The 17,644-nt window shown below is 36.2% G+C and overlaps 1 protein-coding gene across 1 annotated transcript in view; it reads left to right on the top strand.

Annotated features, from left to right (window-relative positions):
- STAU2 (staufen double-stranded RNA binding protein 2) overlaps positions 1-17,644 on the top strand; it is a 304,220-nt gene that overhangs the window by 115,998 nt on the left and 170,578 nt on the right. The window contains 4 exon segments of the mRNA XM_035727107.1: positions 6,203-6,362; positions 7,631-7,663; positions 7,665-7,751; positions 9,789-10,001. Of these exon segments, the coding sequence (XP_035583000.1) occupies positions 6,203-6,362; positions 7,631-7,663; positions 7,665-7,751; positions 9,789-10,001 (493 nt within the window).

Raw genomic sequence — 17,644 nt, 5'->3', positions numbered from 1 at the left:
GATGGTAGGGAGGACACATGGCTTTTAGTTGTTCAGACTCATACAAAAGGAGGCTACAAAGAGGGCATTAATGAGTAACTTTAGGGAGGATGGCAAGGGTAGATGGTATGGAAACTTGTCATAACGACAATCAGATTAGAAGTATAAGACTATGTATGTTCTTACAAGAATACTTACATAAGAATGTTAAAATCTTCCCTAACTCAAAAATCAAAGCAAGACTGTATAAGGAATGTCAAGTGTTAATTCAAAGGAACCAAATATACATCCTTTCTTTTTTGCTGTGTTGACTTGTGATGTCTTGAAGATAGGCCAAATCTAAAGACTTTTTGGGGATCTAAAGAAAGGGAAGATTTTATTTTATTTTATTTGAAATTTTATTTGTTTATCTTTGTAAGACTTCCAGTGGACAGAAGGCAAAGAGGCATGGGAGGGGATAAGGCCTTAGAAGCAACCTTTATAAAATTTAGACTATTAGCAGTGTGACACACGATGCCCATTATTCTGACTTTTCACCCTTGATAAGTTACTCACTTGTGTCTCTTTTTTGATCCTGCTTGACTTGACATAACATAAAAACATAGGATTTCATTATAGAGTTCTCTTTGTTTCAGCAGCTATTAAGTAAAAGCCTCTGCAGTCTATCAGTGGACCTTTGGTTTAGGTTCTCTAGCCTACCAAGGACGTAGCCCGTTTAATAAACAAACGGGGAAACACAAAAATAGAAGAGGATAAAGCAGATTTTTAGGAAATGACTTAAGAGCTTCCTGAACTCTGAAGTTAGATAGACTTCAGTTTGACTCCTCCATTTTGTTGGGGACATTTGTTTACTGCTCACGATGACCATGGGGACATCTGTCTCTCCTGGCTACTGTGAGGTTAAATGAAAGAGAGCTAGGAAACCTAACCATGGTGCTATAGGAATGTATGCGGTCCCCTTGCTTACGTGGAGCTTGAAGTCATCTCAAATCACATAAGCTGTATTGTGGGCTACAGTGATACCACGGAGCAGTGGTTCTCAGACTTTTAGTATGAAAGACTCCCCAGAGAATCTTATTAGAGTGAAGGTTCTTGTTCTGTCCCCAGAGCCTGATTCAGCAGATCAGGGGTGGAGCACAGGAATGTACATTTTTAACAAGCACTGAGGATAATTCTGATGATGGGATCGCACTTTGCAAAATACATTTTGGAGGCTGTGGGTAGAAGCCCTTTGAACCTGAAACTTTAATAGCCTGGATGGATTAGTTTTCATGGCCCATCTTTTAACAGTAATAACTATGGGAATGTAAACATTGACCACAAAATTGTCATTGAGAAAAATCATTCAAGAATAGCAATGTAAGATTAGGTCAATATCTGCTAATTTTTAGAAATATGTATATCACTTGTTAAAAGTACTTTTTCTAATCTCAGGAAACAAACTGAGGGTTGCTGGAGTGGTTGGGGGGGTGGGAGGGATGGGGTGCCTGGGTGATAGACATTGGGAGGGTATGTACTATGGTGAGTGCTGTGAATTGTGTAAGACTGTTGAATCACAGACCTGTACCTCTGAAACAAATAATACATTATATGTTAAAAAAAAGAAGAAGATAGTAGGAAGGGAAAAATGAAGGGAGGGAAATCAGAGGGGGGACAAACCATGAGAGACTGTGGACTCTGAGAAATAAACTGAGGGTTCTAGAGGGGAGGGGGGCAGGGGGATGGTTAGCCTGGTGATGGGTATTAAAGAGGGCACATACTGCATGGAGCACTGGGTGTTATACGCAAACAATGAATCATGGAACACTACATCAAAAACTAATGATGTAATGTGTGATGATCAACATAACATTAAAAAAAAAGGTACTTTACCAAAAGTGAGCTTAATGTTTGAAATAAATTACAGAAAAGAACTTCTCTTTAGAACACATCAACCTTCAAAGTTAATAAACTTTGAGTGTTTCTTTAGCAAAGGAAACAAATATTTAGAGTCCAGGGACCTACATACAAAGAGACTTTTCTGCATCACCTCTCCTATAATTGAGTCTGGGTGCCATTATTGAGGGTACTCTGGCTAATCTTAATTGTTGTGATGATATGAGGAGATATGATATATAAGGTGATCAAACCACATGGGGTAGAATATTAAGAACCATTGTTAAGTTAGAGGATGGAATGAAATGAGAACAAAACAAGTCAGGCATTTGGTCTTAGTATTTCCTGTTGTTAGTGCTAGAATAGTTTACTTTTTCTGTTAAAAGACAACAAATCTAATTTTTCCTCTGATAGTTATACAGTATAATGCACATATACATATGTATCCACATATACATATATAGAGCCATGTTTGATGGCCAAAAAGGAAGAGGCCCCAAGGGCTCTTTAGTGTGCAATTAATATTTTGGTCAGAAAATCAGCAGATTGTTTCAGTATGGTTATGTGTTATGACATCATATTCCAGTAAAGTCATAATGAACAGAAATTTTGTTTGTCTCTGTGGCAAACCGAAATGAGTTTTGTAATTGTCAGCAGGCCTTAGCGATTACAGTGGCGCCCACTCCCTCTACTGTAGTTAAAGGTCTGTTAGCATTCCAGTTGTGGACCTCTGTTTTCAGAAGTGTATAATAATTGTAAACATTTGCTCTATGGTGCAAGCTTGCCATATAAGATCTTAGTACAGAAGTAAATTTCTGATTTCAGGTTGTCTGTTTTTAAAGTTTTATAGTGGCACGAGTTAAAAATATGCACGGAGTTCTGTGTAGGTGGAATACTGAATTTTGTGGTATAACAATATGAAGATAACCTGCATTTAATGTATTGGTCTGTTAAAATATCTGCATTAAAGGGGATCTAAAATAATAGGAAAGTGCACTTCAGGAATGCAGTAGGAAATTGTGCACCTCAGTGTACTACTTATTGTAATCAAAGAGCAAAACAGATTGTGGTTTTTAATGCTTTTTAATCTTTGCATATTAAAAGTCTTTTACCATAGTGGTTTTTTTCTTCCTTTAACTTTTTTATATTTGCCAATTAAAAAATGAGAACCTATGACATAATAAAAACACACTTAAAATGCTTTATCTTAAAACAAAGTAATAGAAAACTGTGGGCCAAGAAAATTGACTTTAAGAATTTAAAACAGCGACTGTTTCTTTTTTTTCATACTCTGGATTTCTCCACGTTTGACACTGTTTGATTTCCCTGACATTGTGCGGTAATCTCTTTTCTAACTCTGACCCTCTTTCATCTCCTTCACTGCTGTCTATTATTTCCCCTGCCTTTTGATCACAGGCCTCAATCAGATCCCAGCCTTAGGCTCTCTTTTTTGGTTCCTTTACACTTACCCTTTCCAGGTGCTTATCCACTCACATGGTTTCAATTACTGCCTCCCAAATCTGTATCTTCAGTGCTGATGTACCTTTCTAGTCCTTTACCTTCTGTAAAACTTCCCTGATTAGTCCCATCTCCTGGTGAATTCTTACACATTGGGCTCCGTCCAGTTTATCTCAGGGTGAATATGGGACACTGCTCTTGGCTGCTCAGTAATCATACAGAACTCAGTAGGACTTCAATTGGACTTCTCTTTGCTTGGAACCGACATTTTTCAGCACTGGTGTTATTTTAACTTAATTTTTGGTATTACATTGTATATCCACCATTGCATCACAATCATTCCTTTTCAGTTTTGTTAAATTGCCCGATTCAGTGGTCTTAGTTCGCGGTCATCATTTTCCTTGACCTGTGAGTATAATTTGACACAGTTGACCCCTCTCTCCTCCTAGATAGATTTTTTTTCCCATTTGGCTTTCAGGAAGGACACGATGCTTGCCTGGTTTTCTCCTGTTACTCTTTCCCACAGTTCTCGCTGTCTTGTGGCTTTGAGCTTTTATTTATTTTTGCGAGAGAGAGAGAGAGAGAGATTGAGAGAGAGAATAAGCAACGGGGGTGGGCACAGGAGAAGCAGACTCCCCACTGCAAGGAGCCTGATGTGGGACTTGATCCTGGGACCCTGGGATCATGACCTGAGCCAAAGGCAGATGCTTAACCAACTGAGCCACCCAGGCACCCCTGTCTTGCGGCTTTAAATACCAATATATATATATATATATATATATATATATGTATGTATGTATGTATATATATATATATATATGATTCCCAAATTTTATATTCACTTTGGACCTCTTTCCTGGAGTCCAGACTCAGAAATCTGACTATTCACTTGACATCTCCACTTGGATGTCTAAACAGGCTGAATAATTTAACATTTCCAAACCAGAGCTGCTGATATGCATGCCCAAAAAATAAATCCTTCTGCATGCAGTCTTCACCAGTTCACTATGGGTACTCTGTCTTCCACTTGTTTCAGCTCAGAAACCTTGGGATCATCCTTGACTCCTCTTTCATGTTCCATAACTAATCCTTGGTAAACCCTATCAGCTCTACTTATTATTAGTATTTTTTTTGTTGTTTAAAGATTTTATTTATTGAGAGAGAGAGAGTGCATGTGCACTGGGGCAGGCAGGGGCAGAGGGAGAGGGAGTGGGAGAATCTCAAACAGACTCTCTGCTGAGTACAGAGCCCAGCGCAGGGCTCAATCCCATGACCCTGAGATCATGACCTGAGCTGAAATGAAGAGTCGGATGCTCAATTGACTGAGCCACCCAGACACCCCCTATCAGCTCTACTTTTGAAATTCATTCAGAATCCAACTGCTTCTCATTACTTGTATTGCTGCCACCTTAGTTCAGGCCCCTGTTGCTTTTCTCCTGTATTTTGTAGTAGTCTCTTGATAGATCTCCTTGCTTCCATTATCATTTGCCTACAGTCGTGTTCTCAACATAATAGTCAGGTGATCCTTCCAAAATGTAAGTCAGATATGTTGCTCTCTTCCAAACCTTCTAGTGGCTGGCCATTTCACTCAGGATAAAAGTCAAATCCTTACAATTTCTAGGTAAGGCCCTATGGAATCTGGCTACTTCTTTTCATTTCTTAACTTTTCTTTCCTCATCCCTCCACTGTAGCCAAATAGGCATCTTCTGAATCACTTGAACATGCTTGGCACACTGCTGCCCCAGGGCTTTTGCACTTGCTATTTTTCTCTGCCTCAAGTGCACTGTTCCAGATATCTGGGTGGCTTCCTCCCTCACTTATTTTAGGTCTTTACACAGTTGTCATCTTTCAATGAGGACCCTCCCTCCCTGGTCACCCTGTCTAAAACCCACCTCCCTGACACATCTGACCTTTCCTTTTTCTCTTTAACTTAGATCTCTAACATGCTAGATATTCTTGCATATTACCTTATTTATTATCTGTCTTGCCCAGTACAATGTGTTTTTGTTCATTGTCATATTCCCTCGTCATAAAGAATATCCTCCATAAATAATTGTTGAATTAATCATTTTATTGCATATCCTCTTAATTTTTTCTTCTTAATTTCTTCTAGTTTGTTCTTTCTTCATTCGACCCTGTTATCCCCCTCATATTTGCATCACTGCTTTTCTAGTTGTGACTCCTTGCTTCAGTAGTTAAACACAAACCTGCTAAAAAATTTTCTCTTTAAGTATGTTTTATTATAATATTGCTTATCTGCTCAAGATTGGCTTACCTCCCCATTCTTTCTTAGGTTCAGTCTGATCTTATTACTTGGCAAAGTACTTATTCCTTTGGAATGAGGTAGTAGCTCCATCTCTCTGCCTCCCCCATGTCTAGCCATAACTGTCTTCTGCTGAAGTCACCGTCCTCTGCATGCTGTCCGCTTGCCTGTCTCCTGCCTCTGTTGTGGCTCCCTTCAGCACCAGACCATTTGGCTCACATCTGTCAAAATCTGACTGAAAACTTCTTACTAAAAGTTTTCCGTGATATAATGGAATAATTTTTACCATATTATGTTTAATATTGTTTTCTATGATATGCTTTTCATGGAGAAATAGATCTATAGTTGCATTGACTCATATTTTATTGTTTATAAATACCTTCGTGAAGTTAATACTTGATTGGGGTCATGTTTTCTATATATGCTTTTCATAGAGAAATAGATCTGTAGCTATATTGACTCATATTTTATTGTTTATGAATACATTCATGAGGTTAATACTTGATTGGGGTGAATAAGTATAGTACATTATATGGTTGCTATCATTTTGAAGAAAACAAATGTTACTCATGATTACAGAATGGTTGTATTGAACTACCATTAATATTTTTTATTTTCTTATTTTAGGTATCATTGCCCAATGCCCAAGATCTTTTATGTTCAGCTGACTGTAGGAAATAATGAATTTTTTGGGGAAGGAAAGACTCGACAAGCTGCTAGACACAATGCTGCAATGAAAGCCCTTCAAGCACTACAGAATGAACCTATTCCAGAAAAATCACCTCAGGTATGTTACTGCTACCTGTGACAGTCTTCTTCCTTATAGTTCCCCAGTGAGATTATTGACAAGACAGATAAATGCATTTCTATAAATAAAAGAGATAATTTCTCCTGATAGGAAAGAATGTTAGAGTGGTGACCTGCTATGATTTGCTTCTCAGATCACCTGTCTACTCTACTAGACTCGTGTGTTCCTGTTAGGATGACCTTACCTTGAGGACTTTGGTTCACCTATGGAGTTTACTTCTCAGGCAGCACAGGATTTGGGGGTGTGAACAAGGAAGAGAAATAGCACTCATTTACCTTTCATTTAATGCTGTGTTTATTGAACAGAGATTACATTGTGTTCATTTAGAATCAAGGAGTTTAAAGTGGAAGAGATTTTCGTGGACTTTTTTCAGTCCTGTCTTATTTTACAGACCAGGATATCAAGGCTGATCTTGAGTAATTGCACCCATTTCCCATGCTTCAGCTGCCTTCTCTGTTGATTTCAAAATAGTATCTCTGGCTCGGACATGCCTTATAAGTCACCTCCTTATTGAGTTCTCCACTTAGTTATTGCACACTGTTCTGTCCAGCTCCTCCATTTCCTCTGCTCTCAAACCTCTTGTCCTCCCATCTGAGATGCATCTTAGTTAATGGCTGACTTCGGTATTTTTCTCCTTGTACACTTTCATTATGACTCTTACCTGTTTTTCACACTAAGTCATAAGTTTCTTGGCAGTAGGAATACTGTCTCTTGATCTTTTTATCTCTAATACCCTGTGTTCAACATATATGAATCTCTTCAGAAGTATGTGTTAAAGAGTGAATAACTAAATTGGTGCCAAAGCCAGAGATAGAGCTCCAGAATCCTGATTTGCATCTTACAAGCTTTCTATAGTTTAGTCTTTACAGAAGATTAAAATAGCATATTAGAATATCAGGGAAAGTGTTGTGTTTGGGGGGTGGGGGATAGACATCTCTAAAGAGAATTGAGTCTGGGGACATAGTATAAACTCAAATTAGTATATGGTTGAGTAAAAGATTTCCACACTCAGCATTTATTCTTCCACTTTGAGCAAAAAAAAAAAAAGAAAAACCCTACAAATTAAATCACAAAATGCCTCGCAGGCAAAGCCCACAACTCCTGTGGTTATATAGGAATCCACAAGATACAGTCTCTGGTTTCTTGTTTTCTTACTGTATTTTAAATAGGCCCTCTTGATTGTAGAATATATGTACAGTTTGTTACAAAGTGGAAGATCCATCGTCATCCTATTTTTTGTGATTTAGAATGGCGAATCAGGAAAAGAAATGGATGATGACAAAAGATGCGAATAAATCTGAGATCAGCTTAGTGTTTGAAATTGCTCTGAAGCGAAATATGCCCGTCAGTTTTTGAGGTATGTGCTCAGTAGCGACCTTCCCTTTCTCTCCCCCCTGCTCCTCACTATTTAAAATAAACAAACAAATTAATTAACCAGCGTACTAGTATCCTGAAAGAGTTAATGTGCTTCCTTATGTTCAGATTCTCCATCATGAAATCATATAGGCCCTGGGGAAAATAGAACTTACTATAGTATCATGGATTTCTGCTGATTTCTTTGGCTTTTCTGTATTAAATAATTTGTATATATGATGTTTTAATTTTCATCATAACATTTTGTGAGTATAAGATAATTGTAGTAAGCTTTGGTGTTTTTAATGGGATTAAATTGAAGGTATTCAAGTTAAAAGTGACATGTATATATTACTACTAAATTCTTCTAAATTTGTGGAATCAAAATAGGTTTAAATTTAACTTTTACTAATAAATCACTAAGAAGTAATTAAGCAGCTCTCTACAACTAGATAAACATGTCACAAAATGTTTATAAAATGTGAAATTTAAAAGGGAAAAATTTTAAATTATTATAATACCTCCTTCATTAAGAGGTCACTAATTTTGTAACTCAGATATCTAGAAAATAGGCAAAACCCAGGAAATAAGCTGAAACAGTTATGGAGTATCCTTCAAATTATGGATGTTCACCAACCAGAAAGCTCCCACATTTTATTTACTGGCAAGATCAGCTGACCTCAACCAAGACCCTATCTCCTTAGACACAATTCTCCTCAGTTGGGTTATCTGATCTCTCACCCTATGGCAAATTAAAAGCAAAATGAGGAAGGCAGGGATGCAAAGTACTTGAGGGGCCTGATGGTCCCAGCAAAAAATGATAGGGAAATATAGAAAAGCTATCTAAAGTAATTGCATATACTAAAAAAAATATTGGAACACATGGGCCTTTTAAAGGCTACAATGAATAGGAACAGTTTTATAAGTCTTAAAAGTCCTTGGAAGCATCAATTAGTAGAGAATATTTGTTTTCATAATGATGATCTAATGTGAGCAATAAAAGGTCAGGTATTTAGTATTCTCTGTTAAGTCAGTTAAGTATATACTTTTTTTTTTTAATTGAAGAGGATATCCATCAAAGTAGTTAAACAGTTTTGGTGTTTCAGTTAGTAAACTTAAATTACATTGAAAGTAGGCTCATCGTAAGTTTCTTATCCCCAATAATGTTGAATTATTGAGATACTTTGTTGTTTTCCTTTTCTTTCCTAATTGGTATCTAATATTAGAAGACAGAATTTTAATATAAAGTTAATGGTAAACTGTTTAACTAAATAGAGTATCTTTTATAGGTCAGAATTTGAAGGAGACTGAAGTTGTGAGCATTTGGGTTTTTGGAAGGCATCTTTCCTCCAAAAGCTGGCATAGTTTAAAGAACACATTAATACAGGGTTTAGGAACATTCGTGGCTGACAGATTCATAATCCATTACTTTAGAAAGAGGTATTTTTTATGGTATGTCTACTTACCTATTTAAGATCATGTCACAGAAAGTAAACATTCCTTTCTATAAAACAGCCTTTGAGGCTTCCATCAAAAATAGGTTATTTTCACCCATAAGTTATTTTGAGAGGCTTCCATAGAAGGATGCTTATGGGCTAGAGAACCCCGGGAAGAGGTAGTCTTGTACTTAAGTCACTTATTACAGAGAAAGAAATTAGAGATGCACACAGTTATATACAAATTATTGTTATGGATGGTCTCTGCACCTAATCCAATATGGTATGTTTTATATTCTTAATTTTCTGTTCCATAAGAAACTGGGTCACCATAATTAGAATTGCCTATTTTAAGCTAGTAAAACACAAATTTTGACTATGAATTGAATGTATTTATTTGGTTTTTTGTTTCTTTTGACTTCAGTTCATTAAGCATCATAAGTATCATAAATGAACGTCCTGTATAATATCTACATAACTTTATTAAAGAAATCTATAGTTTTGGCATAATTCTTTACAATTTCAATTTTGATTATGATATGAACATTTAAAAAGACTCATGGGATGAGAACATTTCATAAGTGCCTATGTTAAATATTTTACTTATATTTAATAGGTTATTAAAGAAAGTGGACCACCACATATGAAAAGCTTTGTTACTCGGGTGTCAGTGGGAGAGTTCTCTGCAGAAGGAGAGGGAAATAGCAAAAAACTCTCCAAGAAGCGTGCTGCCACCACTGTCCTACAGGAGCTTAAGAAACTTCCACCTCTTCCTGTGGTTGAAAAGCCAAAATTATTTTTTAAAAAACGCCCTAAAACAATAGTAAAGGTAAGTGTGTGCTTGTGAACACTGGTCAGTTTTGCTATATAAATACTATAGTAACTATAGATAAAAGTTTTTCCGTGGGGCAGGCACCTACACCTATGGGTTATATGCAGCCCCAGAGTCAAGTTGGCCCTGGACTATTAGTTACTAACAGTTCTGTTCTGCTGTTAGACACTGGACACCTGTATTTGTTCATCAGATAATCATACCTTCCATATTTTAGTTTTCTATGGTTTAAAAGATACTTTCTCATTCATGATCACCTTTAGTATCATTCTCATCAGGACTGTGTAAGGTAGATGACATCACCTCTTTTACAAGTAAGGTTTTATGAAACATGTTCAAAGAATTTGCTTGCTTTTATTCACCTGGGCTGTGGAGCAACTTGAACTACTTTGATTTCCAGTGCCGTGTTCTTTCTGCACACAGGCTGCGATAGAGTACCTTCTTGGGATATCATGAAACGGTGGTAGGTTACAGAGTAATACTTGTATGACTAATACCAATGCCGTGATAGCAGCAGCTCATACATATAAAAAGCACTGTGTGTCCCAGCACTTCATGTGCTTTATCACATTTAATCCTCATAGCAGCCCTGTGAGGTAAGTGGTAGTATTTTGTTTCTATTCTTTCAGGCATGTATACCTTGCCAAAGAAGAAAACAGAGCACACATTTTTTCAAGATGTTGTAACTCTTTTACTAGAGCAGATTTTTTTTTTGTTTACGCTAACAACACAACAACAACCAAAAAATGGGTGAGATGATTCAGCCCTGAGTATAGGACACTGCCTGTGAGCGCTCAGTGTGTATGACTTGCATGAACTAGAGTTCTGCTCACAGAGAAAGCCTTCAGTTGCCAACATGTCAGTTGCCAAGTCAGTGTCACTTAGTTAGCAGACTTCTGGTTCTGCTCTACAAATCAAGAATTACAAATATGAAGCACGGTTAACCCTTGAACAACATGGGTTTTAAACTGCATGAGTGCATTATATGCAGATTTTTTCTCTAAATACAGTATGGTAAATGTATTTTCTTTTCTTATGATTTTCTTTTTTCTTTTTTTCTTGTGATTTTCTTAGTAACATTTTTCTTCTACTTTAGTGTAAGAATATAGTACATAATACATACAACATACAGAATGTGTGTTAATTCACTGTTCTATGTTATTGGTAAGGCTTCTGATCAACCATAGCTATTGGTAGTTAAGCTTTGGGGGAATCAAAACTAAAAGAAGTTATACATGGATTTTTGACTGAGTAGGGTATTGGTGCTCCCCCCTCCCCCTCCCTGCAAACGTTGTTCAGGGGTCAACTGTACGTTTTTATCTCTGATGAACCTCTTTTGTTCAGATTATACAATGGTAAAACTACAGTATTTTTATAGATTTTCTGCTTTTGCACCTTTGTTTTTATTTAAAATACATGCATACATATTTCCATAAATAACTGTATAAACACGTGTTCTTCTTATTTTTTTTTATAGAGATTTTATTTATTTATTTGACAGAGAGAGAGCACAAGCAGGGGAGTGCAGGCAGAGGCAGAGGGAGAGGGAGAAGCAGGCTCCCGACTGAGCAAGGAGTCCAATGTGATACGTGGCTCGATCCCGGCACACTGGGATCATGACCTGAGCTGAAGGCAGAAGCTTAACTGACTGAGCCACCCAGGCACCCCATACACATGTTCTTAATGAATACTGTCATTGTCTAACTGAGAATGTATAGGTTATGAGTTCCCTGAAATAGCATTCTATATTGTATATAAGGTAGACTAAAAATAAATGCCAAATAGATCTACTTATCATGATTCCTCTTGATTCTGAGGGCTGGCTTTCATTCATATGCTCTAACCTCATGGTTAGGGAGTAGAATTATGGCTTTTAAGAACATAACGTTTGGATTCAGTTTTAAGTCTGAATCCCTGTGACCTGAGCAAGTTACCTAACTTTTCTAATCTTTTATTTCTTTACTTATGAAAGTAGGAATAATAATTGAACTTGCTTCATAGGGATTGTTATGTGTTAACTGAAATATACACAGAATGTGTTAGTAATTATTATTAAATATTAACAATACAAATTATAAGTGCTCAAAAAAGCTTAACTATTGTTATTTTGTATCTAACTCTGTCTATTCACATCTTATATGTATGTGAATATATCCATGGTCTGTTTTCTTAAATATTTTTTTAAAATTTTTATTATTGAGGTATAGTAGAAATACAATGAAATATTAGTGTCAGTTGTACAATATACTGACTCAGCAGTTGTACGCATTACTGAGTACTTAGTCACTATCTGTCACTGTTCGTTATTACAGTACTATTGACTGTATTTCCTATGCTATACTTTTCAGCCCTGTAACTTATTTATTTTGTAACTGGAAGTCTTTAGCTCTTAATCCCATTCACCTATTTCACCCATCCCCCTCCCCTTTGCCAACCACCACTTTGTTCTCTGTATTAGTGAGTCTGTTTTGTTTTTTTTTGTTTGTCTTAAATATTTTTATATATAAAATCTATAGCCTTTCCATGTTGGAAGAACAGTGCTCTGCATCGGAATGGCAGCACAAAACTGGTCACAGTAATTTATTAAACTAAATCAAATCTTAGTAAGTTACAAATAATGAGCCATTAGACTAGAAAAGATCTATACATTTTTCTGGTAGGATATAAACATAACCTTGTTGCTTTTACCTTTAGCCATTAAAAACAAGATTATTGTTTAAATGTTATTCCCCAGAGTGGGGATAAACATTTTAAATTCTCAAAATTATTTGCTGCTACTTCTAGTATATAAGCATGTTATTCAGAACTTTCTTCCTATCCACCATTCATATCTCAGCTTGAACTTGACTTCTTTAGGGAAGCCTTCTTTGTTCTCCCCCACTCCCAGATTAGGTTAGCCCCTTGCATTTTTCCTCACATACATCACATTTGGAATTATTTGTACCGTGTCTGTCTTATGTTAAAGTAAATCCTATAGACATCTTCTGAAATGTAAGGTTATTTTGAGAAAGCAGCATGCATACAATGAGTTGGAATCTAGGTAATTTTTAAGTATGGTGGGCCAATAAATGGGTAGGTTGAAATAATATCTTGGTTTTTCAGCATTTTTATCCTTCCTTACAGGTCTTATACATCTAGGCTCTACAGTTTGTTTATCATGCAGTAGAAGCAGAGAATAAACTGTTGATGATTTACCTGGACTTTATTTAGAATGAAACATCACATTATTTTAATTTTCTTAATCATGCTGTGATGTAGCCATTATCCTGTTTTACAAATGGGATCCTTGATGTTTAAGAAACTTACCCAAGATCATGTAACAGGTTCCAGGTCCAGTCATGTCTGATTCCAGTGTCCATTTGAAACTGATTGTGAACTCCTTTGGATTTTAAAATTAACTCTACAGAGTTACCTTGTTAAAATGTAAGACTGCCCTAGTGATGTCTCTGGGTTTATATTTTGTTTTTTAATGTAGTTCTTTTCTATAAGATGAGACTTCAGAGAATGTATTTCCAATGTTGGAGATAAAGTTTTCTGGACACAACTGTTAAAAGACTTTCTGTACTAGTTTGGGAAAGATAACATAAGACTTGATATCCAAGGAATAACTTAATTGTCAAGGGATGCTAGTAGTTAATTTCAATCAAGGGAAGAAACCAGCCATTCTTAATGTTCTCAGACTCCATTATTATCTAATTGGATTTTGGCATCTGTTTTTTTTGTCATTGGAATCCATATCAACAACAGGGTTTTGGAACTTAAGAACTTTTTTTAAAGAGGGAAGGAGGGGCAGAGGGAGAGGAAAGAGAAATCTTAAGCAGGCTCCATGCCCAGTGTGGAGCTGGATGTGGGGTTCAGTCTCACAACCCTGAGATCCTGACCTGAGCCAAAATCAAGAGTCAGACGCTTAACTGACTGAGCCACCCAGGTTCCCCATGGAACTTAAAAACATTTTTATAAAGTGTAAATTAAGAGTAGAGACAATGCATCATTGGAAGTACATTTTTATTTGAATATCTTCGTGAACTAGGCATACTTCTAGTCCTAGACTCAAAAGCTTCCCTTCACCTTTTCACTGATAATCCAATCTTAGACTTGTAACTAATTGTCTATATTAGTCTTTCTCATCAGTACTTACTTCCTTTATAATTCATTTAGTTTTCATTTTTTTGGCAGGTAAGTAGAGGTAGAAAGCATTATTTAATTACAAGTTAACATTTTCCTTATCTCTCCTCTTGTTTCCACGTATTACAGTACTAAGTTCTCAGTCTTTTTCTTCTCTTACTCTTCCCTAGGCTGCTCTTCATACTTTCAGGCTTCAGTTCAGTCTTTATGTAGATGATTCCCAATGCTCTTCTGTGCTCTACACTGCCTATTGGACATCTTCACTTCATATTTCACAGGCACATCAAACTCATCATAACCTCCTCCTCCTCCAGCATTCCTTTTTTTCTTTTTTTTTTTAGATTTTATTTATTTATTTGACAGAGCGAGAGCGGGAACACAAGCAGGGGGAGTGGGGAGAGGGGAGAAGCAGGCTTCCGCGGAGCAGGGAGCCCGATGTGGGGGCTCGATCCCAGGACTCTCAGATCATGACCTGAGCTGAAGGCAAACATTTAACAACTGAGCCACCCAGGTGCCCCCAACATTCCATACCACAGTGCCTGGCATGACCATCCCACTGCTGAAACAAAAACCTGGGAGTCATTTTTAACTTCTCTCTTAGCCATTATATCCAATAATAATCAAGTCCTATTGAATTTATCACTTAAGTATTTTTTAAGTTGGTTCATTTATTTCCATCTCTCTGCCACCCTTTTGGTTCAACTCAAAATCATCTCTTGCCTGAATTGTTATAGCATATTTTTAATTGGCCTTCCTATAATACTTTTGACATTAACTGATCTTTTAAAAAATGTTACCTTTTAGAGACATCAGTCAGATCATGTCATGCCTCTGCTTGAAATCTTTTAGTAATTTCCCATTGCTCCTTGGATAAAGTCCAAAATCCTAAATTTAAAAGATCCTGCAGGATCCGACTTGCAGCACCAAACTAGATATGGTTGAGAGCCAGCAGTTCTCAGGAGGAGCTCACTCTATACATAAGTTTAGTGAAACATCCGTCATCTGTAACATAGTGATAGCCCTTGTGTCTAATACCTGTTTTAGAAGAAATTTTCACAGCTGGAAATAAGGTTCTGACCATTTGATAAATATAAAGCTTTACTTCTAGGATAATATATGAAAGAAAGTTCATATGCACAAAGATTTGCAAAGGTTTTTTGTTTTTAAACCTTTTAGAAGGCACTAAAACAGCCATACTTAAGTGTTTTAAAAAGATTTAAAAAGCTTTTCTCATAAACATACCCATATAATGTTAAAATAGTGTCTTCTAAATGGTTTATATAGTATTTGTATTTATGTTAAAAAGCATATTAAGTAAAAGTAAGACCTACTGCCCGACTTGAATATAGAACATTTTCTCAGTGAGATTGAAGCTGTGTGTATGCCCTCCTGTCACATCCAGATACCACCTCACAGAGTGAATCACAATCATTAGTTTTATATTAACAATTCCTTACCTTATAATTTTACTATATGTTTGTTTTTCTGAAAAAATGGCATTTGGTTGGTTAGCTTTTTAAACAGCTTTGTTGAGGTATAATTGACATATAATGAAGTGTACATATTTAAAGCTTGCAATTTGATATGTTTTGATATATGTGTACACCTGTGAAACCATGACCATAATCAAGGTAATGAACCTATCCATTGCTCCCAAAAGTTGCCTCGTGCCCCTTTGTAATCCACTCCCATCCTCCATTCCCAAGAAACTACCTTTTTTTGGCTGGCTTCTTTCGCTTAACATAAATCGTTTTGAGATTCACTCATGTGGTTGCATTTATCAGTTATTGGTTCTGTTTTAATGCCAAGTAGTATTTTGTGGTATAATTACACCACCCTTTGTTTATCCATTCATCCTTTGGTGGATATTTTGGATGTTTCTCATTTTGGGCTGTAAATAAAGCTGCTATGAACATTTGTGTATAAGTCTTTTGGCATAAGCTTTCCTTTTTTGTGGGGGAGTGGTAAATGCTTGGGAGTGAATGACTTGGTCATTTAGTAGGTATATATTCAACATTTTAAGAGATGGCCAGTTGTTTTTCAAAAGAATGTACTGTTTTACATTCTCATCAGCCATGTGTGAGAATTCTAGTTGCTACATGTCCTTTCTAATACATAGTATAGTCTTAAATTTCAGTTGTACAAATACATGTGTATTGATACCCAGTTGTGGTTTTAATTCACATTTCTCCAGTAACTAATGATGTTGAGCATTTTTTATGTGTTTGGTAGCACATGAAGCATAATGAAGTGCTCTTCAGATCTTTTGCCCATTTAAAAAATTAAGCAATTTAAATAATAAAAATAAAATTCAAATAATAAATTTATTATTGAATTTTAAGAGGTCTTCATATACTTAGGATACAAGTTATTTTTTTTCAGTGAGAATTCTTTTTTTTAATTGAAGCATAAATGACATGCAATATCCTCTTAGTTTCAGGTATACATCATAGTGTTTCAATATTTTTATACATTATGAAATGATCCCCATTAAGTCTAGTTACCATCTGTCACCATACAAAGCTGTCATTGATTGCATTCCCTATGCTGTACATTACGTCCCTATGACTTATTTATTTTATAACTGGAAGTTTATATCTCTTAATCCCTTTTACCTAGTTCACTCCCCTCCCCAAACAGGTTTTTTTTTTTTTAAAGATTTTATTTATTTATTTGACAGAGAGAGACAGCAAGAGAGGGAACACAAGCAGGGGGAGTGGGGGGAGGGAGAAGCAGGCTTCCTGCTGAGCAGGGAGCCTGATGCAGGGCTCAACCCCAGGACCCTGGGATCATGACTTGGGCTGAAGGCAGACACTTAACGACTGAGCCACCCAGGCGTTCCTACAAGTTCTTTATCAGATACGTGATTTGCAAATATTTTCACCAAGCCTATGACTTGTCCTTTTCAAAGAACAGAAATTACTAATTTTGAAAAAATCCAATGTATTATTTTTATGGAATATGATTTTAGGGTTGTACCTAAGCAGTTGTCACCTAACCAGGGCACAAAAATTTCACCTATATTTTCTTCTGGAAATTTTATAGTTACAGATGTTACATTTAGGTCTGTGAACCATTTGAGTTATTTTTTGTAATGGTGTGAGGTATGAAGTTTTGAGGTTTTTCTTTTTTTGCATATGAATATTCAGTTGTTCCAGTACCAGTGGTTGAAAAAGACTACCCTTTTTTGCACCTTTGTCAAAAATCATTTGACCATATATGTATGGGTCTGTTTCTGGATGTTGCTCTGTTTCATTAATCTCTCTGTGCCAATGCTACACATACAGTCTTGATTACCATAGCTTTATAATAAATCTTGAAATCAGGTAGTCTGAGTCCTCCAAGTTTTGTTCTTTTTTTCAAAGTTGTTTGGTTATCTGTCCTTTGCATTTCTACATGAATCTTAGCATTAGCTTATTAATTATTACAAGAAAAAGCTTAGTGGGATTTTGATTGGGATTGCAATGAATTTGATAGATCAGTTTGAAGAGAATTAACATTTTAAGAATATTGAG

The sequence above is a fragment of the Zalophus californianus genome, chromosome 4, assembly GCF_009762305.2.
Source record: "Zalophus californianus isolate mZalCal1 chromosome 4, mZalCal1.pri.v2, whole genome shotgun sequence".
NCBI lineage: Eukaryota > Metazoa > Chordata > Mammalia > Carnivora > Otariidae > Zalophus > Zalophus californianus.
The sequence above is the reverse complement of the archived record's forward strand: the minus strand, read 5'-3'. Positions and strand labels throughout refer to the sequence as shown.